A 25,351-nucleotide genomic window follows, 5' to 3' on the forward strand; every position below is an offset into this window, starting at 1 on the left:
CCTACAACACCATCACTCTTCTTCAATTGATGAGTTCTTTACCCCCCTTTAAATTTATCACTAGTTGTTACTTGTTACTTTGTCACAGCCAACTCAATCATACAGCCAACGAAATAATACATCATATACAAAAAAACTTGAAATTGATGCTACAACTGGAAATGCATGCTCAAGGGTTTAGCACACTAAACGACAAAGTGTAGTAAAAGACAAGGAAATCAAATTACAGGGCCACCACAATCAATAACAACCAAATTTGTTTTTTCTAAAAAGGATGTTAATTAGCTAATCGTCCCCCCCCCTCTCATCTTTATAAACAGTTTGATTGAATTGTGAATTCTAGGGAATTACGCATGAGATCCAAAGCAACATCAAAGGGAGGGAGAAATATAAAAAATTTAAATCAAATATTAACTTTATATGAGTTGCGTTTTCTTAAAAATAGTTTTATGTTCAGTTTTATATTTAATTGTTATTCTCACCATAAAATTGTTGTCAACTGAACAAGAGCTTACAATGTATATACTCTGAAACAAGAACTAAGATTACATAGAAAAGTAGGAGCCTCAAAAAGCAAAAAAACCTCAAATTTATGAAGAAAAAGCCAATCAGACATGACAAAAACAAAGCATACTTTTTCATTAAAATCAACAATGGGATTTTTCTAAAAACAAAGCCCACCAAATTGCTATAACCAGTGTATCATACTGCAATCAGTGCAAGGCCAATAACAAAGATGAATATCACGTGCACATCTGCAAACCATGTTGTACATATGCAGGATGTACCAGTAAATAGTAACCTTAATTGAATTCATACTAAAATGGATGTTGCAATAGAAGTTTCTACGTACTCAGGTTATGTACTACATAACACATGTTTCTTTCTAACATTAACTCACACAGAAATGTCTGTATTTACGCACACTTACTGTATAATTTTATTCTACAGATATGCCAGTGGTACTTGTTTATCAGGGCTTTAAACAAACCCACTGGTACCTTCCTTCCAGTGGAACATCCTTCACAATGTCGTAATTGTATCTGATCAAACAAACACCCTAAGTTAAATAAAATTGAACCCACATCTCACATGATCATTAGTACTGTGACATTGTGCATGCACAAGTGACATTAAAACTTACTTCTCTGCAAATCGTTTCTGCTCGTGCTTTTCTGCTGCTGAGAAGAATTCTTCGATTTCCTCGGTTGATGGCATTTTTGCCACCGCAGCTGAACTCATCAAAAATTTCGCCTTCTTGTTGTTTGTTTCAGATGATTCCATTAGTTCTTCGGTCTTCGCCTTCTTCCTCTTTGTTTCAGATGATTCCATTAGTTCTTCAGCTTTTCTGTTACTGCTAAAACTCGAAGAATTCAGAAATGTTGTGATGTACATTACAAATACATGTATCATCTATTTATTTGTGTAACATGCATGAACGTATGAGAATATGTAACATTATCTATAAATGATCATTAAACATACGCATTTCAACTGTCTAATTTTTAGGCTTTTAAGATCATTTAAACCCAACTTAAAATAAAATTTAATGACCAACCTGAAACCGCCATGGCTGGTTAAGGAAATTTCATCAGCCTACAAATTAAAAATCAATATAATGATTACTCACAAAAGCAAATAAATCAACCAAAAATATGTTAAATAATACTTAGATTTCATTTATATTAACACCGGTTACAAAAACAGAGGATTCTACAAGTTTAGAAGTACTTGAATTTTGAGATCTCACCTTGAGATCTAACGACATGGGACATTTTTTCATGGACTGGTTCACTAAACCTAGTAGTGAATTTGCAGGAATTTCATCGGAATCTTCACACATTTTTATAGCAGAAACTGAATTCTGGAGCAAATTGGCATCAGAGACGGGACAATGATTTCCAAGATAATCATCTCGAGACGGTTGTAATAGTAGTGCTGCATCTCCAGAATGAAGCCTTTTTCTGTTGTTAGAACCAGAGATATTCACCTCCATTTGTGCTGCAACCTCCATTAATGTGAACTATTAAATCTCCCTAGTCCCTGTGGAAACAGATAGGTTCTCTTACCTGTGCTTATTATATAGTAGTAGTGTTTACACAGAATATTTATAATGTGATGTGAGAATAGTAAAATATGTACAATTGTACAGTACTGCTCAGTGGCCACTGCTGCTTGTGATTGGTCTAGTTTACCTTCTCACCTCATGCTGGCATATATGGAAATGCAGTGTGTCAAATTTTACACTATCTTTAGTCATTTCCTGGTAAGTGCTTTTGGTCTGTGTTCTTACATAGAGATAAAAAAGGTATACTTCTGAGTTCTGACGCAGTATAACTTATCTAAACTCAAAATTAGTCAATTATAAGATTAGAAAAAACAAAAATCAGACAAGCCATAATTTGTGGAACATAGGAATCAGAAAAGAACATGGATAAGAAGTAGTAGTATTTATACCCTGACGATTGGAAAGCTTTACTCAAACCAAATATTATGTTCATTTGAATTTACTTTCTTTGTGATCTTATTTTTTACAAAGTCAAAATTTTCGGGTTGGAATAGGAGAAATACAGTTAAATAAATAGGTCTTTGGACTTTGGCTATGTTTATTCCAATTATTATTAAATTTTAGGATGTCAGATAAGAGAATTTTAGGAGAAAAGAAAGAGTATTAGGCATGTGAGGTTGATATAAGATTATATTTGTTTTGTTTTCATTCTCATGGACATGGTGTGTGAATCATTTACATAGAATCCTTGAGCACTATGAACTAACCGGTTGGAGAAAAATAAAATCAATAACACCCACACTGTGATGGTGTCACAGTTTCTAAATTGCCTATTAATAAAGCCAAATTTAAACATGGGCTCACAGCTCACTCACGGGAGCTGTAATCTGTGAAAATATTGTAGTCATCAGTTCGAATACTCTTTACGTCTAAATGTAATTGTAGTTTATACTCATCCCATTTCTTTCTTACCCAATAATTTTCTATCTCGCTTGACATCAAAAATCTCCCACATTCTCTTAGAAAATGCTCTAAACTCGTATATGGATCCAAAACTTTGAGTGCTCGTGCTACTTCCCAATGTGTCTTCTATTTCATCTAGCACATGTAATATTCTCTCATCACAGTGTTTTTTTTTTCCTTAGCATCACCGGTCTTCTCATTTTTAAACTCATAGGATCTTGAAATCTGGTCCAAACTTGTATTAATCCGAAAATTCCAAGGTCAATGCTACTTTTCAATTTCTTCATCTCTAGTAGTCCATGTAATATTCACCTCAACTAACAATATGTGAGGGTGTATTTTAGGTATATAAAACTCAGATGAGAAACGGAGAATAAACCTAAAAAATTATTTCCTGTATATAATAAAGTATTTACATATTATTTGTGGTGGGAGGGCCAGTCTAGCTCTAAAGAATAAGGTTTTCTTTGACAAGAATCAATGATGCTACAATAAAAATTTGTCGGTAGTTAGTTTTGCAGCCGAACTTTGAGAATCTTGACCGAAGAGGTATACAAATATCTGGCGCAAGTTGCTTACATGTGCCTATTATAGGGCTTTCTTGATTTCAAAGAAGTTAGGCCTTTCCTTGTTAGCATTATCAACATCATCTGGAGATGCAACTGCAACCACAACCCCTTTATCTTTGACTGCATCAATTATTTCTGCAAATTCCTTGAAGTCGCCCAGGCTTCAAGATATATACATATAAATACTAAAGTCAGATCACGTCTGTATGATGAATTTAGTTGTAACCAGGGACATTGACTTGTGAATTGATAAAAACAAGTGAAATTTGCCTGAAGGGTACATGCTTGAGCCATGAAAAGTTATAGCAGTTAAAGTGATGAGCATTTTACTATGATGGAAATAAGATGGCATGGTACTACGATGGAAGCTCTCACAACGGGAACTAGCACTAAAAATTAAAGTGAACCTGTATCTAAAATGATAAAAGATCAGAAGCAATTACCTTGTTGATAGTATTTCTTCCCGTCTCTTTTGCCTTTCTTCTTCTTTAATACCAAGCAAGTATCGCGATAAACTGAAAGAACCGAAGTCAACGATTATGATGCAAAGAAATATAACATAACAAGCATTTCACACTGTAGGAGGATAAACCTCCCTTACTGCACATCAGTGATTCTGTAATCAAGTATCAAACTAACCGAAAACATTCACACTGTGCTCTAGAGTTTTTTAAATGAAAAAAAGAAGAGAAAAGTATTTACTATATCTTCTCTAACTTGCTACCAAATTTTTGATGGAGAGAATAGAAAGTTGATATATAAAAGCAAAAAAAGATATTGTTGTGCGAGACAATCTCTCTTAAATCATATTGTTAAGAACTTTCTATTTAGATCCTTTCCCTTAAAAAAGTTCTTTCTCTTCTTCTCTTCTCTCTTCTCTCTCATTTCCAACTTAGGAGCACAGTGCTAAAGCTACAAGCTATATTCATTAATAGACCAAGCTTGCATCTTACATGGTTAGAAAATGGAGGGAATGGTATTGCACTTTGGTAGCTAAAGTTTATTAAGAACAAGGCCTCCTCCGTCCAACAACAAAAAAAGGTACCATTTTAAGTTTCACTTCTTTTTTTGTCATATTAAAGATCAGAATATGTATAGAAGATATTAACATTTCATATTAATTTAATTTATATAGATACTCTGTTGCTTGTTTTCCTGACATTCAAGGAAACATAGGATCCTAATGTTATTTCTAATTGGCAGAAACAATACAAGGTCAAATGGAGTTCAACACCAGATATTAATCACACAAGATAGTAGGGCCAACATTAAACTATCATAATATAATTTTTAAAATTTCAGACAAAACTAGGTGGAGTGTGTATAGAGAAAAAACTTCGATCTTACCTACTATAACCTTTGGCATCGGGTAACTGGTATGAATCCACATCTCCAATAGTCCCAATTATTGCTTTAGTGAGAGCATCTTTATCCATTTCTAACTCTCGCAGAAAATCACCCGTACCGTCGTACACATCAAGTGTCTTCAGCAAATTTGGATCCCGATAGGACAGGAAAGAAAACATTCCTGCATAAATATTTAAACAATATAGATATCGGCATTGGCAACCTAGTGTACACCTATACATGACAATAATAGGTACCTGAATGAGTATCAAAGTTACAGAAACCGCCATAAGCCCCACCACTAACACGTACACGGTCCCATAACCATGTATTACTAATATGTTTAGAAATGACATATGCACTCCCCTTGAATTCATATCCTGTTTCATAGAGGTTTGCTGCTTTTCCAACATAATTTACCTGTATAGAGAGTATAATTTTAGAACAAAAGATTGACAAAAAAAATGGTTTTCATGTAGAGTTCTCTCTACCGTACCTGAGTAGGAATCACAATAGCTTCACTAGTTAGAGGAAGTCGAGCATTCCAGCTTTCTGATTTGGCAAGGGAAGATCGTGGAAGAGAATCAAGAAACTTGGCAACATACTTCTCCGACTTTGTCAAGTTCTCTCCATCAGCAGTAAGATTTATCAGGCAGCCTTCCTTTGAAAATAGGCATTTGCGGATCTCCTCCAACGATGATGAGATATCATTCCAGTCGAGATCAATTTTCTCTTCAAGAGATTGTAAATACTCTAGATAACTGAAAGTACACACAATATACAAATTACATTAAGCGCACCAATACTTCTACAATACTTCATGTCTTGGATACACTGAAGAATTGAAAATATTGTATATAGGCATTTATGTCCTTACTAATACCATAGTCAGGACCACATAATATAAGAAAAATTAATGCGGTTAGCAAAAGTTATATTCAATAAGTGTGATGTACTGCACCTATATGGTAAGACTGATCTCCTACAATCAACATTACATTATGCTATAATAATGCAAATTCAAGAGATTCTGGCAAGAATAAGTAAATAAAATTAAGTTCTATTCGAGCTTTTAATATTTGAATTTAACCTGTCAAAAACATGGTATGCCATTAAGCAGGTTAAGAAAATTATAAAGTAGTTCCATGTAAGAACTAGTATCAAGCAAGCAGGCCCTTTATACTGCTAACAATTTTTAGACGCAAGACTATGGAAAACCATCATTAAATTAGTGTGTTCGCATGTGTGCAAGTTTTGTAAGGACCGTAATTGGTGGATTCATAATGATTCTTTATCTCACGCTAGTACATGGCATATGGTTTTTTTTCTTAAGGTATTGTCTTGTCTCTCAACTTTGACTAATTCATTAACCAAGCTGATATTTTCGTTAGTTCCATAAAACTAATTCATACAATTCTAGAAGGCTAAAAAGTAATTAGCAAAAAGAATTTCAATTTTCTACCTTACACCACCCATCTGTTCACCTATCCACCCAGCAACATTCAACTTTGCCCCCATTCTTGCAGCAGCAATGCCATGACCACCGCCTCTCAATCGGTTCTGAAACAAGTCATATTCAAAGTTTATAATATTGGGGCATAGAAAAGGACCACATGCCACACATATTACAAAAGACAAATACCTCCATTCGAGCTTTGCTTTGGGAAACAAATTGCTTGAAACGCTTTTGGTCCGTAAACTGAACATCTTGTATAATACGGTTGATCTACAACAAATATCTTTATTTAATAAGTTCTTGATATTTGATTACAAATGCCTTAGTATTGCTTAAAGAAGAAAGACACCAGTTTATAACAGACTGTAGCTACATTAACAATTTATCTTTTTTAATTTTATTGTTGAAACATTAGAGTTTCAGTGTTTCACAAATTATATTAAAGGACATCGACCACATACTCCTGCAACATATGCACAATAGAATTCACAAATTCCACTAACACTACAATAAATTCCAGAATCCAGACAGTAGTTTCAAGTAACCTACCCAAACCAAAGATACCCGGTATTTTCCACTCATAAGTGAGATTGGCAAGGGTAAGCTGTATCATATATGCAGACTATATCCTTGCTTCTAGGAGTAGATAGGGAGGTTACTTTAATGACAGCCTACATCTTTAGAAACAATCTAAAAATGTTTCAAAAAAAAAGATTTTCAGAATTTTGTAGGTTTTTCAAGTAGTTGCAACTAACAACCTTAAAAAAAATTCCTACCCTCTTGCTGTGCTTGAAAATACTAGTAACTTGTATTCGGTAGAGCTGAAGTGGCTTCTTTTTTTAAGAATCATACATGTCCTACTTCAAGGAAACTAGCTACTTTCTAAAATCCCAATTAATAAGAGATGAACAATTACGCACCCCATTTATACAATCAAAATCAAGCTAACAAGACAGGAGAAAACCTTTAGGATTATTAGTCCTGAAACAGTGCTTTTGTTATTATTTGATTATGCATCTTGAGATGATTAATAGTTGACACTTGACACTTAATAGTTATAGTTAATAGTTGACACTTAATAATAACTCAAACAAAATCATACAGATCGATCATCTTGAACTGTTCTCTATGGTAGTTCTCTACGACTATGCGAAGTAGTGGGCCAGTCTTGATTCCGTATGCCAGGAGAGGGACTAAGGGAGCCAGGAGAAATTATGAAAACACACAAGGGGTAAAAGGGTAATTACAGAGAAAAAGAACATTAGGGCTGCAGTAAGGCAAAGTCATTGTATTGTTGAGTAAGAGAATTGTATTGGCAGGAGAGAACCACCTCTCGAAATGTGGCTAGGCCCATTGTAACTCATATTGCAATTGAGTCATGTCTATAGTAAACAGTGAATCATTTCTATTTTATGTTCAAGGGCTGATCTGTTCTTATTTACCCAGTATTATTAATTTGTTCATTACAGTAGTTAGATTGAGTCTCTAGCATAGTTCTTCCATGACTAAAGCAATTGACAAGTACAAGCATGTGTTACGGAGGTTTAACTAAAATATTCATAGGGAATATTCAGATGCACAAGTTATGGAAATCAACAAGTTACACCCAAAATAATCATATTCATATAGTTTATTATCAGATCCAGGAGAGAACGTATATAAGTTCTAGAAGCTATTGATATATGGTAATCAAAGTATACCAGGTTAAACATATCTTCAGTGCGTCCAGACATTGCTTTGCCACGAACAATGATATGACTACATGGATCCACTTTGCCTCTTACTGATGATGTGAATGGATATACTGATATGCCTCCAGTTTTTCTTCCAATCAACTGATTAAGTTGTACAAAATCCATGTCTTTTGTACCCATCTCCATCAGTGATTGACTGTCAACAATTTAAATAAACTAATTTTAGAATTTCAATGAACATAGTGATATATCATATTTTTAGATGATCAGTGCTCATGTCTAAAATTTCCAACTTCATATGAAAAATATAAATAAATAAACTTACAATTTAGGTACAATTTGTTATTTTAATTATCATGTTCCGAAATACATGATAATAATTTTCACGCAACCAATTTTACCCCTTGCTCTGTTCAGTAATAAAATGATAACCTTTGAACAAAAGGTGGAAAAGTGTAACGTAAGGTATAATGTTTCACAACCATTTTTCCAACCCATGAAAACCAAAATATTCATTTGGTTTAATATATTTCAGCAATACACAGTCAGAGCTCAGAGGAGTCACATAAACAGAGAACAAACATTATGCACAAAGAAACACTAAGAAGAGCTGCTGCTGCTACTTTAAAAAAGGTACCAAACATCGGAACTCATCACAGAAGTCACAAAATTGACACAGAGATGTAAACAAACTAGCAAAGAACAATTTGTTTTTCGTCTAACCAGAATAGTGGCACCAGAGGGAGAAGCTCTTGCTTTAGTGAACTCATGTCGAATACGACTTCACTGTACAATACATCATTAGTGAAGAGGTCATGCTGCAATACCTTTACCCCATTAATATCCCCGATCTGCAAAACCCAAAAGCATACACAGTAAGAACATCTGAACAAGAATACATTTAGGCTTGCCAAAATAGAATGTATGGTATTACAATTACCTCAATTGGAATTTCTATAGGTTTTTTGGGTATGTCCTGAAGAGATAGGCTTGGTACACTCTTCAAGGCCTCCGGAGGGTCAGGAGTCTCCTGCTTTAGGCGTAGATCCTGAGTAGCACGAGCCAACTCAGCAAGATCCGCTTCAGTCATACTCGCCTTTAGTTTTTTCAAGATTTCTCTCTCGGCCTCTTCATCTCGAGAAGCCTTCTCTGGATCAGGCTGACAATAACAAGGTGCAATTCAACAATTCCAATGATATAATGTGATCCCTTCCTATAAAAGATAGTTCTGCCTTTCTGTTACTAAAATATACCTGCATCTCAATGGTAACACGATGAGGATTGTTCAAGATAAATTTCTCTATCAGTGGGGCAAAAACAGCTTTGGAACCTTCCTCAGCAATCCTGGTTTTTAATGCCATCAAAGGTTTTTGATATTTTAGTGGTTCGAATGGATCCATATCATAAATCCATTTCCCCTACATATACATAATACATATATATGATGTAAGAATGCATTCGAAAATCAAGGTGGGAAAAAAGTACACCTGGCTTTATAAACAACAGCACAATACAATAGTGTCCTTACCATGGACCGGAGCATCAATGCCAAGCCACGCGGAAATGACCCAGTGTTGTTTTCTCTTAAAGAGAACTCTATTGTGTTCATGGATGCCTCCACAGCTTCTGTATTAAAACCTTTCTCTGCCAAAGATTTCAGAGTATCCATGACTAAATCCTCCACCTTTTGAATGTCCTCTTCAGAAACACCCTTGAGGCCAATGCTAAATTGGGGCTGAAGTAGCTCATCCTCAACGCCTCCCCCAACTATTGCTTCTCCCAGACTACTTTCAAGAAGGATTTTCCTTAAAGGAGAAGCGGGAGTTCCCAACAGTAGATGGTCCAAGAAACCAAGGGCAAGCTCAGTTTCCAAGTCCAGTGGTTTATCAGATATCAACCAATTAAGGCAAACCATGTGCTTCTTCTTTAGTTCACCGCCTTCTGCAGCAGGATATTTCTCAACTATCCTTTTTGGCTCTTTAAATAGAGTCTGGGGTTTAATTATTGATTCGCTGGCAGCAGAACTTGCATCAAACATATCTAGATATTCTGCAAATGAACACGAGAAGTGTTAAACCAGGTCATAATATATTAAATAGTAGATTAGATTATATGAAACAAAACCTGGGACATGTTACTGTAACTGAACTTGACACTGCTAGAACTACTCTTTTACATAAGCACACAAGCTAGAAATATATAAGGCTCTGCTTCTGAGTCTTAAGTAGAGAGGGCAGCAGATAGAATAGATTCAAGTAAATTTTAAACAGGGACGAAAATGGAATAACATTAGGATAATAACAATTAAATTTCACTCGCAACACTTTTACTCAAAGATTGGGCTGAAAGTCGAGTCAAGCGAATGAATAACTTCCAATGATCTGTGGTTTACTGCATGTTCAAGGTTCTACTATATTACATTATAGAACACATTTTTAAAAAAGAAACACCAAGAATCATCGGTACTTCGGAACAATGTTCTAAGATCCTTTTATGCTCTTAACTGGTAATTTCAAATACATAATCACATAGGAGACTGCCTCAGACTCTCTAATGAATGTACAAAACAGTTAAATAGGTACTAGGTGCCTACCAGTCCTGTCAGACTTTCAAACAGTTCTACAATTTGATTTAAAAGCATTCTTCTCAAACATATGTAACTAACAATAAAAAGTGGATTGGCATAATTAAGTACCACTCAAAATGCGCAGGCGCTCAATAGGATCATCATCTCCATAAAACCATATCCTGGCATTACTGGGATGGTAATATTTACGGTGAAATTCCTGCAAATGTGAATAAGAACAGAATCACAAAATGAAACAAAAGGTCAAAGTTGTATGCTACTATATTATATATGTGTGTCAATATGGTACGCTTATCCACAAACAAAGGCCATATAAATTTCAAAAACAATTTCCCAGGTGTACAGACCACAACTGACATCTGTCTTCTTTTATAATTTCCTCGTTCTTCACCCCCCCCCCATGATTGTTGAGGTGGGAGCTTCCTTGCTCGAGTAATTAAATGTAGTGAGGTCCTCCGAGTGTTTGTTTTAATTAAAATGTAACTTATAACAACAAATATGTCAAAAATAATTTTTTGCCTGTAAGCCAGATAGTTTGACTTGACATTAATTTCCTCACCTCGTGCTCCTTATAAATTTCTATCATTTATAATATTGATAATGTATATGTTATTCCTTACTAATTCAAAGTACTAAAACATATATTAACTATGCATAAAAAAATCACTTATGTTGTGACTTCTTTCAGGTAAGCCAAACAAGCTTATAATATGATCCAACCCTATTATTGTTTCAATTTAGATGGAAATTGATAGAAACATTACGAGGGATACCAAAGATCATATACTAATTACTGTATGAACAAGTACATCTAGTTACAACTTACAACTTTAATCAGTGAACAGGAAAGGATGCAACAAACCTTAAATTCATCAAATGTGAGTTTGGGAATGACTAGTGGATCACCGCCACTATCAACACCGTATGTATTGTCTGGAAAAACGGCCTGAACAGAAATGAGAGTCAGTAATACTGGTCAACTTACTACTTGAGATTCTTTGACACAGCAACAATCCTATCAACCACCAGATTACAAACTCCAAGTACATTTAAAATAAGCTGAATCAGCCAGAAAATTTTGGGGGGTGTGTGATAAATTTGTAATAACAGACATGCTTTTTATTTAGAAAAAACTTTTTATGATTTTATAAAAAACATAACACATAAAGCACCGTCTTTTTGATAATATGAGACAATTTTCTTTTTCTTATTAGCAAAGGGAAGTAAGACCAACTTTACTGATTTAAGTAGAAGAAATTAACAATATGCAAACATTAGCAAGTGTTTGTTTCCGCGGGCTAGGTTAACCAATGACAGATCTATGGCATTAGTATATAAGTGAAAAGTTGCAAACTTGCCTGTTGAGAACTTCGGCCTAATATGTTATCTGGCTGAGAATAAACACCTTTCATTTCATTAAACACAACACCTGAGATAGGCACAAGATAACATGTTGAGTTTAAGTTAGTACAAGTTATAAACACGACTGCAAGTACAACTGTGTTCTTTCCGATGGAATCCGATGGAAAGCAAGAAGAGCATGATCAGAAAAGGATAAAAACAAACCTTTAAATGTTATGTCCTCTGAAGGATCGTTCAGCTCATAATGCCAGCCCTCTTGTTGGAAAGTTTGGACGTCATCTACGCATTTAGGGAAGAAGACAGCATCCAGGTAGACATCAACCAAATTATAGAAATCCTACTTGAAAAATAAATTACAAATTATATGGAAATAATTTCATCAATAAGTCAATAAAGAAATCTTAGAAAATTATTTTAACCTTTGCATTTGTAGATGCAACCGGATAGCAGGTCCTATCAGGATAGGTGAACGCATTCAGAAAAGTATGCAAGCTTCCTTTCAATAGTTCAACAAAAGGTTCTTTTAAAGGATACTTTCTTGAACCACATAGTACACTATGTTCTAATATGTGAGGGATTCCAGTTGAATCTTTTCTGCATTATCAATCAAAAATTATAATAAAATGCCGGAACAGTAATATACCAGGTAAAGGACCACATACACTAAAAGCAAGTACAATGCTAAAATTGCTTGGAACCTAATTATTAACATAATCAAATGACAAAACAATCTTGTCATCCTCAGTGCTCGATTTATCAGCTTCATAGGCATAAATAGATCACATAAACACCACAGTCATCCCTCAAATAAATTAAGAACTGAGAACCTTAGAAATATGGAGCTACATCAAAGACATAGGCAGTCTTTGTCAAGATACGGCAGCCAAATTTGTATGAAGTAAAATCTCTGAACCTCCTTTTTACTTGTTAAAAAAAACTTATTAGATTTATACACAGACATCAAGTTATTAAAGTGTCAAAGTTTATATCATTTTTAGTGATTACCCTGGCCAAATCAAAATTTAACCTTTTTACAATTCTTTCAAGTTTTAGTCTGATTTTTTGTTGATTTAGGTGTTACATAGTTTGAACGACTTTATGTTTGTAATATTATTTGTTTTTGGAAGATATGGCTTGAATATGTTTTAATATTGTTTTTCAACAAATTAAACTAATTTAATATATATGCCATCAACGCCTTGTACCGCATATTATATCTTCTTAAAAGGAAATAATTTCAAACTTTTAAATTTGAACACACGGAAAAGATTCTAATTTTATGTGTTTTTTATTTTTACGAAAAATTAACCAATAAAAGATAATATGCAAGTAAAATTTAAGCCTCTACAAGGACATCATAAATTTAGTAATAGGGTCAAAGTTTAAAACTTTTAAGTAATTACTAGACCAAGTAAACAAAATAACTTTTTACACCTTGGTTTAAGTCGACACAGTCATACTTTCAAGAGTTCAACAGTCCAACGCTCCACATCTAAATTTCATTTCTACAATAACAAATTATCCCAAGCTATTTCGCTGTTTTTCATCTTTACTAGCGTAAACATAAACTCAACAAAAATAAAATCTAACAAGAAAAGATCCGAGGCATTACTAGTACTACAAGTCTACAACAAATAACCAACATAATACGAGAACACAATACACTCTACTTATACAAATAAATGTATCTGCTCAAATGCAATAAATACTTACGGAGGAGTTCGAAAAACAACACCAAACACCTTGTTCTCATCATCATTCGATACCGACATAACTTCAGCACCTGTCTTTTTATGCTTGTACAAAACAGCTTTCGACTTACACTCTTCGATAAACTCCTCCGACACTTTCTCGAATCCGAGCTTCTCCGGAGCATCATAAACATCTATAACAACCACAAAACCCTAATATTAACCAAATTTCACTAAAAACAACAAATTCAACTACTAAAAACACTAAAAGGATATTAAAAAACTCAGCAATTAACTAAAAAACATAAATTAAACAAAATTAAAGACTTAAAAAGCATTAAATTAACTAAACATCAATAATTTTAACCTGGAGAGAACTGCGGAGCAGAAGTTGCGATAGCGCGAGGAGAGAGAGGGCAAAAGCGTCTATTCAAGTGAATTGAGCTCGGAGTTGTCGAAATAAGCCGGAGATGTTGCCGGAGAAGTGACCGCCGGCGACTGTTGACGATGCTACAGTGTCGTTTTGGTGAAAAGGAAGAAACTTTACGGGAGAATATTCGCGTACATACTCGAGAAGTAGTGCCGGAGATTGACCGGAGAAGTACGGCTCTCTCCATGGCCGATGTATAGATACAATAGCGTGTACGTAGAGTCGTGTGTTGCGGAGAGTTTGAGGGTAAGGAGATAACGGGGAGAAATTAAAGATATTTGATTAGTTTTTAAAAAAATTAAAGATGAGGATATTATTATTTATATAAACAATTACATAGAAATTATAATATTGTTGTTTGTGGCTTGGGAAGTAAGAATTGTGTTGAAGTTGATTATTTTGGAAATATGTGAGGCGATTTCTATGGTGTTATAATAGGACATTTTGCAACTCTTTCTTCCATTAATTTTTGTATTATTTGTTATCGTTAGATTATTTATTTTCCTGATTGCTTTATTTGCAGCACACTATTATTTTTCTTATATACTACACTGTTTGCACGTATTTCGAGATTTCAATAAAGTATAGTTTTATATTGTTTTTTTTAATTTTTTTTTTGAATAAAAGTTTAAACATAAAACTTTTTTTCAGAATTTTTTTAAAAAAAAATTATATTATGGAAGTATATTTTAAACGAGTATTGAAAAGCGTGCCGAAAAGTAACGTAAACAATCCAATGGGACGGAGGGAGTATATTTTAATTTATTACCGCACTTCGCAGCGATCTTATAAAACAATGTTTCATTTATTTCTTTTTTATTTATTATCTGATTTTGGTCATTCTGAAATTATAAAGAATAAATAGATATAATAAATCAAGAAAATTGGAAATTTGTCCTCATTAAATATGTTTACTTCGATAAGTCGTTCTCTCATTATTTACAAATTTAATATTATAAAATTATATTATTTATTAGTCAATAATCAGACATATGAAAATTATAGAAACAATTTATTTAAATTGTAGAAGATCCAAAAATATGTAACAAAGTAAAAAATAAGGGTGTGTAATTAGCAAAGCTAAATGTGATGATCTTCGTTCTCGTTGACAAGCAAAGGGCGGTCTCGTTAGCAAATAAAGGGCGTTTAGAATTTTCTTTGTCCATGTTACTGCCCTCGGTCGTTTTGATTCACCTTGCTTGCTCTCGTTTTTGACAAATAAAATCGAATGTGTTATACCACGAAATCGTCACGAGTATTTTATCGGATCTTTAAGAAAATGGGTCGGGTCACCGCCGAGAAAGAAGACGGACGAGCCATGGGTAACGCGTCTCCGGAGCCTAGGGTGCCCCTATAAGGCTCACCCTGTATGGGAGTCGCTTACGACGACTTTTGACGACGAGAAGTTATAACAACGATTGGTGAAGTTTTATATGGAGGTTTACAACGACCATCACAACGGGAGATTACAACGACCATAGTGAAGGAAATGCGCGACGACCGCTACGACGACGATACCACGACGATCACTACAGTAGAAGACGACGACGAAGAACAAGTATTGATGATGAGTCTACAAAGGATGATTTAAGCCAAGGGGGAAATAATGAAACGATCAAAGAACGAAGAATGATCCAGGTTCCGGGAAAATGTCCATGAACCCTCCTAGGGCACGCCCCGTACTATATGACCGCACGAGGTGGCCGCATTGCAATACAAGTGAGATGACAATGAAGAATTAGCGAAAAGGTTGCTCCCACAACTAAACTGGGAAGTAAACAAAGCATAAGAATCACACAAGAGAAAAAGCTAAGCCCCGGGGGAGCTCTCCAAGCTTAGGGTGCGCCCTATGCATGGAAGAGGACTCTGGAGGACTCTAGACCCTTCCTAGGCGCGCCCGAAGAAGGAAAAGGGCCCTCCGGGAGCCCGTCGTCCCGAAAAACATGTTGAAGGCGTCGTTCTGTAGTCTTGCGGGTTATCCTCGTAGAGAAGCGGTCGTAAACATTTAGTGTGTGCTTTGGGATCCCTGTCTCCGTATTCGGCAGGTTGTCCTCGACGGAAGACTCTGGGGTTATCTCGTACTTTGCACTTCTACGTTTGGGATCACTTGTCCTGTAGTCTAGTGGGTTATACTTAGAGCGGGCAATCAGGTCGTGTCGTGTACTTTCGTGTCGTGTAATTTTGTGTTTCGTGTACGTAAACATGAAACCCATATCCGACCCGAAATGATTTCGTGTACCCATATGTGAAACCCATATCCGATTCGAATCGTGTCGTGTACTTTTCGTGTATATTAAATAAAAAATTAATATAATATATATATATACATATAATAAATAAAAAAATCTATTTTAATGTATAATTTAATGAAATATGGAGAGTGTATACATAGTAATTTTTAAAAACTTGTAAATATTTATATTATATACATAAATATATGCATGTGTTATATATATTAATTTATAAATATATTTATCTCGTGTAATTTCGTGTATCTAAATTGAAACACATATCCGACACTAAATCTATCGTGTAATTTCGTGTTCGTGTACATTCGTGTTTCGTATACCAAAAATTAAAACCCATATCCGTATTTTTCGTGTCGTTTCGTGTCATGTTCACGTGTCGTGTACCACATTGCCCGCTATTATACTCATCGGAGGGTAATGATGCGCTTTGACATTTGTGGTAAGTCATGGCCATAACTACGGTTACGATGGGTGGAAGTAACGGTAGCGGATGGGGATATCCACCGGTTGGGGAGTTTTCTTGTCCGTGAAGTCCCGAAGTCGTAACCGAGCCTTCGGCCTTTGTTGTTGGATATTTAACTGAAATAAAAAATAAAATTTTAAAGTATTTATGACTAAATATATGTGTAATATGTAATATCTATTTAGTCAAAGATTTTATTACTTTTTTACCGTTGTTTTCTTCCCGTGGCTACCTCCCGTTTAGCTATTACAAAACCTAGTTGCTACAAAACCATGTCTTAAGAAAATTCAATGATCTGTGTATTTAGTTCATATATCAGTTTCAGTTTCTTGCACCTATAAAAAGTCCATTGCATAAACTCTAAGAGATAGATAAGGTAAACTCTTCCTGCAATTGCGGTCAGTCTCGCTAGAAGAAGAAAAAAAGTGACAACAATATCATATATCAACTCCTCTGTTTTCCATTCCAATATCCAGTGCCCATTGCAGCCTCTTTGTGTAAATTAATATACTGTCACCTGTTTACATGCACATATATTCTATACAATTATTTGGGTGTTATTTGGAGCATTCGGAGAATCATTGTTATTATCCTTTGTCGCTCGTGCAGGAGAAAGGAAGAATCGAATTGGGTTTTGTACCGCTAAGGAGTTGCCACTAAACCTTGCACGAAGAAGAGGCTCAAATGCCTACACGCGGGTTGAGCCCATGAGCCCACGTCTTATGAAAACAAAGATAACATTGTATTTATTACTCGAAAAGAAAGGCGGTGCGGGCCGAGGTGACCAGGCCGGCCCGCATCGAAGGACTTTGTGTGCAACATGGAAAGTGACTCATAGATGACTGAGTTTCTCATAGATTTCGGGGCCGACACGGGTTATTCCTACAATTACGGGAAGAAATGCGGAGATGCCGCGAGGTTGTAGGAAGCGTGTGGAGATGGTCGAGATTTACGTGACTAATTGGCTGAAGGCCTGACTTTATCGTGGGCTTGGGCTGCACGGGTTAGAGAACCCTAACCTTAGCCTACGTAACTTGTTCCCCAAAAACTACGTAAGGTTTGATCCCTATAAATAGGGTACATATGCACTTGTATGAGACATGAGTCGACACTTGATAGAGAATAACAAACCATATTCTTTCTTAAGGAGTCAACATACAAGCTCAGCCACCACCATACATAACCTTCATCCGCCTTCAAACATCGTCCTTGATCCTTATTCCACCCATCAACCTCCATAACACTGTTATACGAAATTCTCCCTATAATAATTGGCGCTGGAAGGAGGGGGTATTTCATCTTAGGGAGAAGAGATGACCAAAGAAGGCAAACAAGCGGCGACACCAGGAAGCGGGGGCAAGAAGAAGGACCAGAACGAGGTCGAGCACACGCCCCCAGAGAATTAGGCGCCACCTCCACCAATTACAATCGTGGATGGGCAGGCGGTCATGACGTATCTCGAAGGGCTAGCCGATCAGATGAATCAGATCAACGCCCGGATGTCAAGGGTAGAGAGAAGCTCGGTCCAGAACGCAAAGCGTAAGGCGCGCCGCCTCAAGGTCTCTCAGCATAGCTGGAAGGGCAAAGGTCCTCAAAAGAGGCTGATCCATGATTTTGATGACGCGGAAACTGAGACCAAGCAGAAGAAATAGGCATATCATGAAGAGAAAGATATAACCCAAGGTCATGATGAGAGGGACAGCCAGATCTCTAAGAGATAGAGGCAGAAGCCAGCTTCATCTGAGGCGAGGTCGACTAGCGTGCTAGACTGAGTGGGTAAAAAGCTAAGTGAGCATGACCTCAGGCTTAAGTTAGAGAATTGTAAGAAGGAGAGAAAAGAGAAATAGCCCGTGGATCAGAAAGGCTCAAAAAGAGAGCGTGCAGCTACCCCTCCGGATAGACGTCAACGCACCTGGCCTAGGAGAGAGGAGCGACGTAGGCGCAGAGACAATCGTGAAGAGGAGTCGCAGGTGCGAGCTGGAGGGGGGACGCCATGAGCGACCTCAGGGCTCACACCATTCGAGTAACGCGGGTGGTGACAGAGAAGGAGAAGTTGTTAGAGTAAGAGACCTGAGGAGAATCTTAGATGAGATGGAGCGAGAGAAGAGGGGGCCTCCAACCTCAGCTGCCCCTTCTCCGTTTATGGCTGCTATACAATCATCCCCCCTACCTCGGGTATTTAGGCACAACCCCGACCTTCTATTTAACAGCGAAGCCAGACTCGGCGGAATACCTTATACAATTTAACACTGAGATGGAGTCTATCAGGTGCCGGAGATGACTCGCTGCAGACTCTTCGCGGCATCACTTAGAGGTAGTGCCCAACAATGGTTCTCCAAGTTGGGGCCTGCTAGCATAAGGACATGGGGGCAATTGGAGGACCTGTTCGTCAGACAATTCCAGTCCACCCTCAACTACTCACCTCATGTGGCCACGTTAGCCAAAATCAAACAAAGGGAGGGGGATCCCCTGGCAGAATATTTTCGTCGGTTCAACGCCGAAGTTCCCAAGGTGAGGGGATCCAGTGAGGAGACCATCAAGAATTTCTTGATTGCAGGGTTGAAAGAAGGGGCGAAATTCTGGAAGAGCCTCCAGGCGAGTGAGCCGAGAACCTTGGTCGAGTTCTACGAGCAAGCTGAACCCTTTAAGAGGGTAGAGAAGTCGATGAGAGAGCTGAAAATCAGCGAGAATTATCGAGATAAGAGAGACCGGTCTTCGAGCCCTGATGAGAGGAGAAAGCCGTATCGGGTAGCTCAAGCCCCAAAAAGTCTGCCTGAGGTAAAGAGAAAAACAAAGATTCGGGGAGACCTTATACAAGCAAATGGCAGACACACACCCCTCTGGTAGCCTCTATCGACCACATATATGCTACCTATGCTGGGAAAGGGGTATTCAGGAAGGCAACCCCTCTCACAGACTATAACAAGAGGGACACCTCGAAGTATTGCGCATACCATGAAGCCACGGGGCACGATACAGCTGATTGCAGTCAATTGAGGGATGAAATCGAGACATTGATAAGACAAGGGAAGCTTACTGAGTGGGTCATTAGGGAAGTTCGAAAGCACAGGACTGATAATCATACCGTCCCTCCTCCACCCCCAGAAGACAAAGAGATGGTACTCCGGGATGGTAGCATTCATATTATTCTAGGCGGGTCTCATATTGGTGGAGACAGCCGGAAGGCGATGGACAGGTATGCCCGAGAAGCAAAGGACAAGCCCCTCACCAACGTTAACCACCTGAGCCAAAGGCCCCCAGAGCTCTTCGAAAGAGAGGCTGATGACATCGTGTTTAGCGAGAATGTTGCCAAATGAGCGCATTACCCTCATATAGATGCCCTCGTTATAAAAATGAAGATTGGGACGGTGAGTGTTCATCGAGCAATGGTGGATACCGGGAGCTCGGCTGACGTTTTGACTTATAATGCCTACAAGAAGTTGGGATTGTTGGATAGAGAATTAACCTCGACAGGTGGACACCTATATGGGTTCACGGGAAACTCGATCGGAGTGAAAGGGACAATTCGGCTCCCGATGACCATAGGAGAAGATCCCTATGTGGCCACCCAGATAGCCATATTCACGGTTGTAGATCAGGCTTGTACCTACAATGTTATAGTGGGTAGATCCCTTATGAGGGCAATGAGGATGGTGACCTCGATCCATCACATGACGGTAAAATTCCCAACCCCAACGGGGGTAAGCTTCTTGAAGAGCTGTCAATATGAATCGAGGGTCTGCTACAACCAGGCACTCAGGGCGGGCGAGTCAGAAAATAAGTCAAAGGAGATGGTCAAACCGGGTGAAGATGATGTCCTCATGGAAGAGGTAGAGGGTAGAAAGAGAATACGTCCCGAGGGACACGAGACTTGTAACTTGATTTCAATTGAGGAGTTGCCCGAGAACTATTTCGAGCACATGGGGATTCAAGTGGAACAGAACCCAGGGGCCTTGCTGATAGAAGCCTCTCAGCCCATCATGCTAATACAAGAAGGGATTGTGGAAGAGGCGAGTGATGAAGAAGAGAGCCCGGAATAAATCGCTGCAAGACTCAGGAAAGGAAAATGGGCACGCGAAGAAACAACGACAACTATGGATCTTCCCAACGGAATCACTCACACTGTCACTACGACCTTTGAACACTTGATAAATCTGGCCCGAGCTCACCAGCCTGAGCTCGAGGATACGGAGGGTTTGACAATCAAGGAAGTATCTAGTGAGGCTCGAGCAGACTTAGACCCGAGAATGCCTCCAATGATTGAGAGAGCTGGGGCCGTAGAGGACACAATCCCGATCTTGGTAGACCCAAATAATTCCTTCAAGGTGCTCAGAATAGGATCTAACTTAAGTCCTGACTTGAGGGAGGATTTAGCCTGCTTTTTGGAGGTGAAATTTGGATGTTTTTGCATGGTCACACTCCGATATTAGGAATGGCAATTTGTACCGAACCGATGGATACCCGATCCATACCGATCCGATCAGGTTTTACCGAACCCGAATATTTTGGGTTTGGATTCGGGTTCGGGTTTGATTTTTAAACCCGAACCATTTTCGGGTCGGGTTTGGGTTTAAGGCATACCGTTCCGAACCCGACCCGAAAACCCGAAACCCGTTCCGTTCCGACCCGAACCCGAACCCGATCCGAAACCCGTGTTAATATATAAATAATATTTTATATTTTAAAAGTAGTAATATAATATATAATATAATATATTACTAATATTAGTACTAAAAAATTATACTTTTTACAAATTATTGCATTAAAGTCATTGAAATATGTTTTTAGCAAGCATGTTCAATACAAGTATACTAAAGGTCAAGATTATTGCATTATTTCACTAACAATTTTATTCATAGAGGTATGATCCATTATCTTCTGTGAACCTTCTAATTCAACCCCAAAAATTTCAATATCGTCGTATTAATGAGCACTTTACTCAAATTAGATCATAGTAATTTTTCACTAGAGTTTCTGCAAATTAAAATGTAATTTAATAGTGATCTACAAACCCGAACCCGAACCGAGCCCGAACCGAACCCGATGGGTTCGGGTTCGGGTTTAGTGGTTCGGGTTTTTCCGGGTTCGGGTTCGGGTTCGGGTTTGGCAAAAATTATCGGGTTCGGGTTTGATTTTTGCTAAACCCGTTTCGACCGACCCGATTGTCATCCCTATCCGATATGATAGGGATTGATACGAATGTCATGTGCCACCAGCTCAATTTGGACCCGAAAAGGAAGGGGGTTAAACAGAAGAGACGGCCGATTAGTGGAGAAAGGGCAGAGGCACTCACAGAAGAAGTCGTGCTGGAAAACCAAAATAGTGCCCCATGGTGGAGCCTATTTGTGGATGGAGCCTATAATGGGGATGATACAGGGACTGGAATTGAGTTAATCAGCCCGGAGGCGCACAAGATCATACGCGCGACCCATCTGGCCTTTCATGCAACCAACAATGATGATGAATATGAGGCCCTGATCAACGGTCTCAAGTTAGCTTTGAAAATGAAGGTGGAGAATTTGAATGTGTTTAGTGACTCCATGATTGTGGTATATCAGATAAACGGGGGGTATCAAGCTAAGGGGCCAAGAACGGAGCTCTACCTGAAGTGTGCGCAGAGGATAATCGCAAGGTTCAATGAGGTGAGGCTGGAATTAATCTCGCGTGGGCAGAATGAAGGCGCGGATGAGCTAGCTAAACTCGGCTCACGCCGCGAGGCCACTCTGATAGGGGTCGTGCCCCTTGACATACAGAGGCAACCTAGTGTGCCCGAGCATGAGGTGGGCAGCCTCAGTAATGACCTCGGCCCCACGTGGATGACACATATCTTAGCCTACATAAAAGAAGGTTCACTCCCAGACGAAAAGAATGACGCAAGGAGGATAAGATAGAAGGCAGCCCGCTATGTGATATACGATGGGGTCCTATACAGAAGAGGGTTCAGTGTGCCCCTCCTCAAGTGTATATATGGGGATGAATGTAATTATATCCTAAGGGAAGTACACGTGGGCATTTGTGGCAATCACTCGGGGGGTAGCTCTCTAGCTCAGAAAATCCTCCGTCAAGGTTACTATTGGCCAACAATGAAAAAAAATGCCTTTGAATTCTCCCGAACATGTGATAACTGCCAGCGATATGCCAATTATTATAACAACCTCGTGACTCCCCTCACATCCCTCATGAGCCCTTCGCTCTGTGGGGAATTGATCTAATTGGAGAACTCCCGAAGGCCAAGGGAGCTGTCAAGTATGCCGTTGTCGCGGTGGATTACTTCACTAAGTGGGCAGAGGCCGTGCCTCTAGCCACTATCATGGAAAAAAAGCTCAAGGAATTTGTGCACAGGACTATTGTGTGTCGCTATGACATCCCTTACAAGTTGATATCTGACAACGGGAAACAGTTCGATAGCAAGGAAATTCGAGAATTTTATGAGCAGCTGGGGATTCAGAAGAGTTTTAGTGCAGTTTGTCACCCCCAAAGCAACGGGCAGACGGAGGCTGTTAACAAAATTATTAAGCACACCTTGATGGCAAAGCTTGAAGAAAAGAAAGGGACATGGCCGGAGGAGCTCGCCCAAGTCATGTGGTCTTACAACACGACTCCCCGAACTACAACTGGAAAGACCCCTTTTTCTCTGGTATATGGGTGTGAAGCTATGGTGCCCATTGAGGTACGGGCAGGATCTTTTCGGAGGGAAAACTATGACTCAGAGGCAAACGAGGTCAACAATCGACTCTATTTGGATATGATTGAAGAAACTCGGGAAGATGCTCAGATCAGGATAACAACATATCAACAGAGGACAGCTAGGCACTACACCAGTAAGGTTCGAGCCCGAACTTTTAAGGTGGGAGATTTGGTTCTGCGCCGGGTCATGCCAAACACCAAGGTGGTGAGCCACGGAGTCTTTGGGGCAAATTGGGAAGGCCCCTACAAGATAAAATCAGTGCTCTGGGAGGGAACCAACCATCTCAATGATATGCAAGACAAGTTGATCCCGAGAGCCTGGAACACGGAACACCTCCGCAAGTATTATCAGTAATATTATTCTTTTCAGACTTAGTATTATCTTAAAATATTCCTAAGTCTCGGGGGGTAGTGCCACATAGGTGCCTCCCTAAGACCACAAAGATGTACTCCTTTCACTTTCCATAATCTATAAATAAACGATTGATATCTTGTGCCCTTGATATTTTAACACTTGTTAATAAATTAAAATACCCAGCAGGGGAGCCCATCCTTGAGAGCCCATGTGAGGATAAAACAGTTGTTTTATTAACATGTTAAAATTATAAGTCAAGCTGGGCCCCGACCCGCTTCACAATAAATCTATGGAATGAGATGGCCCCCGGCCCGCTTGGAAAAATAATGAGCACAAAGCGGATTAAAGATAAAGATAGGGAGAGGTGACCACAATATAACTTAAGAGTTAAGGATAGCCGCAATGCGAGCCCATATCAAGGCGAGCCGGGCAGACCAGCCCACTGTCATGATATCAAGGCGAGCCGGGCAGACCAACCTGCTGTCATGTGTACATGGCCCGGGGTCGCATTATGCTAGAAGAAGATACGGGAACGAGATGCGAGCCCCTAGGCCCGACCCGCTAATGCGACTACACCTACAACATTTGTGAGTTAGTAATGATGCGAGCCTGATCTACTTAAATTATCACTGATTTTTACTTAATGGAACATGAATGCGAGCTGATGAGCTCGAGTCACAGTGAAGGTGTAATACCCGCCATACGCGGCTAGGGCTATGATAGCTTTTGGTCAGTAGGGGCATGGTAAGTTTACACAAAATAAAGAAAACCAGCTAGCACAGTAAAGACAAATGCGGGCACAAAGGACTTGGAATTTTATACAAACAAGAGATAAATAGGTTATGCCCCAAGGCAGAATATTTCAAATACAAATGCGAGGCGAGAAGGGTGCCCACCTACCCGATCAAAAGTCTAGTTCTAAAATAAAATTATTCTAAGGCTTATCAGCCTCAACCTCCTTGCTAGCTTGATCAGCCGCGAGCCGGGCCTGCTCAGCTGCGAGTCGGGCCTCAGCAATCTGAGCGTCCCTTTCCATCTCTAACTTCAGCTTTTCAGCATGCCAAGCTGTGCTCACGCCCAGAGCCGCCCAATCAAATTCAGGAACCTTACTGATAAAGACCTTCATGAAGTTCCTGGCCCCCAGGTTCCTGGCATCGGTGAGGGGGGCCTCGCGGCCCGAGGTCAAGGCAGAAACTGACCCCTCCAGCTCAAGCACCCTCTCCTCGAGGCTATCCTTCTCCTTCTTCCACGCTTCCGCGGCCAGGTCATGAGCCTCCTTTTGCTCCCTTAAAGCCTTCTCGTGAGCAGCATTCAAGTTGAGCATCTTTTGATTATAATTATTCACCAGCGTGAATTTCTCCTGCCCGTGCTCGGCGACCTTGCTCTGAAGAGACTTGACCTTAGAGTCGAGCTTTATATTGGTCTGGATGAGGGCTCGCATTTCTCGAGCTCTAGACAGTAATATACCTCAGCTGCGGCCCGGGTCAGCG

General features: G+C 38.8%; 2 protein-coding genes across 3 annotated transcripts; both read right to left on the reverse strand.

The window, feature by feature from the left end:
* Window positions 1–615: 615 nt before the first annotated feature.
* LOC141721051 (cyclin-dependent kinase inhibitor 7) lies at window positions 616–2,294 on the reverse strand. Of its 2 annotated transcripts, none has more exons than XM_074523789.1 (4): window positions 1,751–2,294; window positions 1,559–1,596; window positions 1,145–1,357; window positions 616–1,043 (listed from the first exon to the last, which is right to left on the reverse strand). In XM_074523789.1, exons 1-4 carry the CDS (start codon window positions 2,012–2,014, stop codon window positions 974–976), a joined length of 585 nt encoding a protein of 194 aa, XP_074379890.1. In that variant the 5' UTR covers window positions 2,015–2,294; the 3' UTR covers window positions 616–973. The 2 variants fall into 2 exon arrangements, with proteins under 2 accessions (XP_074379890.1, XP_074379898.1); XM_074523797.1 differs by having other exon boundaries at window positions 1,145–1,354; window positions 1,751–2,260.
* Window positions 2,295–3,345: 1,051 nt separating this feature from the next.
* Window positions 3,346–14,406, reverse strand: LOC141667737 (presequence protease 1, chloroplastic/mitochondrial-like). Its single transcript, XM_074474347.1, has 19 exons — window positions 14,045–14,406; window positions 13,700–13,871; window positions 12,406–12,580; window positions 12,191–12,323; window positions 11,983–12,053; window positions 11,487–11,570; window positions 10,733–10,823; window positions 9,566–10,086; window positions 9,291–9,455; window positions 8,978–9,196; window positions 8,761–8,888; window positions 8,044–8,233; window positions 6,530–6,613; window positions 6,350–6,447; window positions 5,384–5,648; window positions 5,145–5,307; window positions 4,888–5,068; window positions 3,984–4,055; window positions 3,346–3,701 (listed from the first exon to the last, which is right to left on the reverse strand). Exons 1-19 carry the CDS (start codon window positions 14,292–14,294, stop codon window positions 3,560–3,562), a joined length of 3,204 nt encoding a protein of 1,067 aa, XP_074330448.1. The 5' UTR covers window positions 14,295–14,406; the 3' UTR covers window positions 3,346–3,559.
* Between the last annotated feature and the right edge of the window lie 10,945 nt (window positions 14,407–25,351).

Source organism: Apium graveolens, chromosome 1 (assembly GCF_009905375.1).
Source record: "Apium graveolens cultivar Ventura chromosome 1, ASM990537v1, whole genome shotgun sequence".
Taxonomy (NCBI): Eukaryota; Viridiplantae; Streptophyta; class Magnoliopsida; order Apiales; family Apiaceae; genus Apium; species Apium graveolens.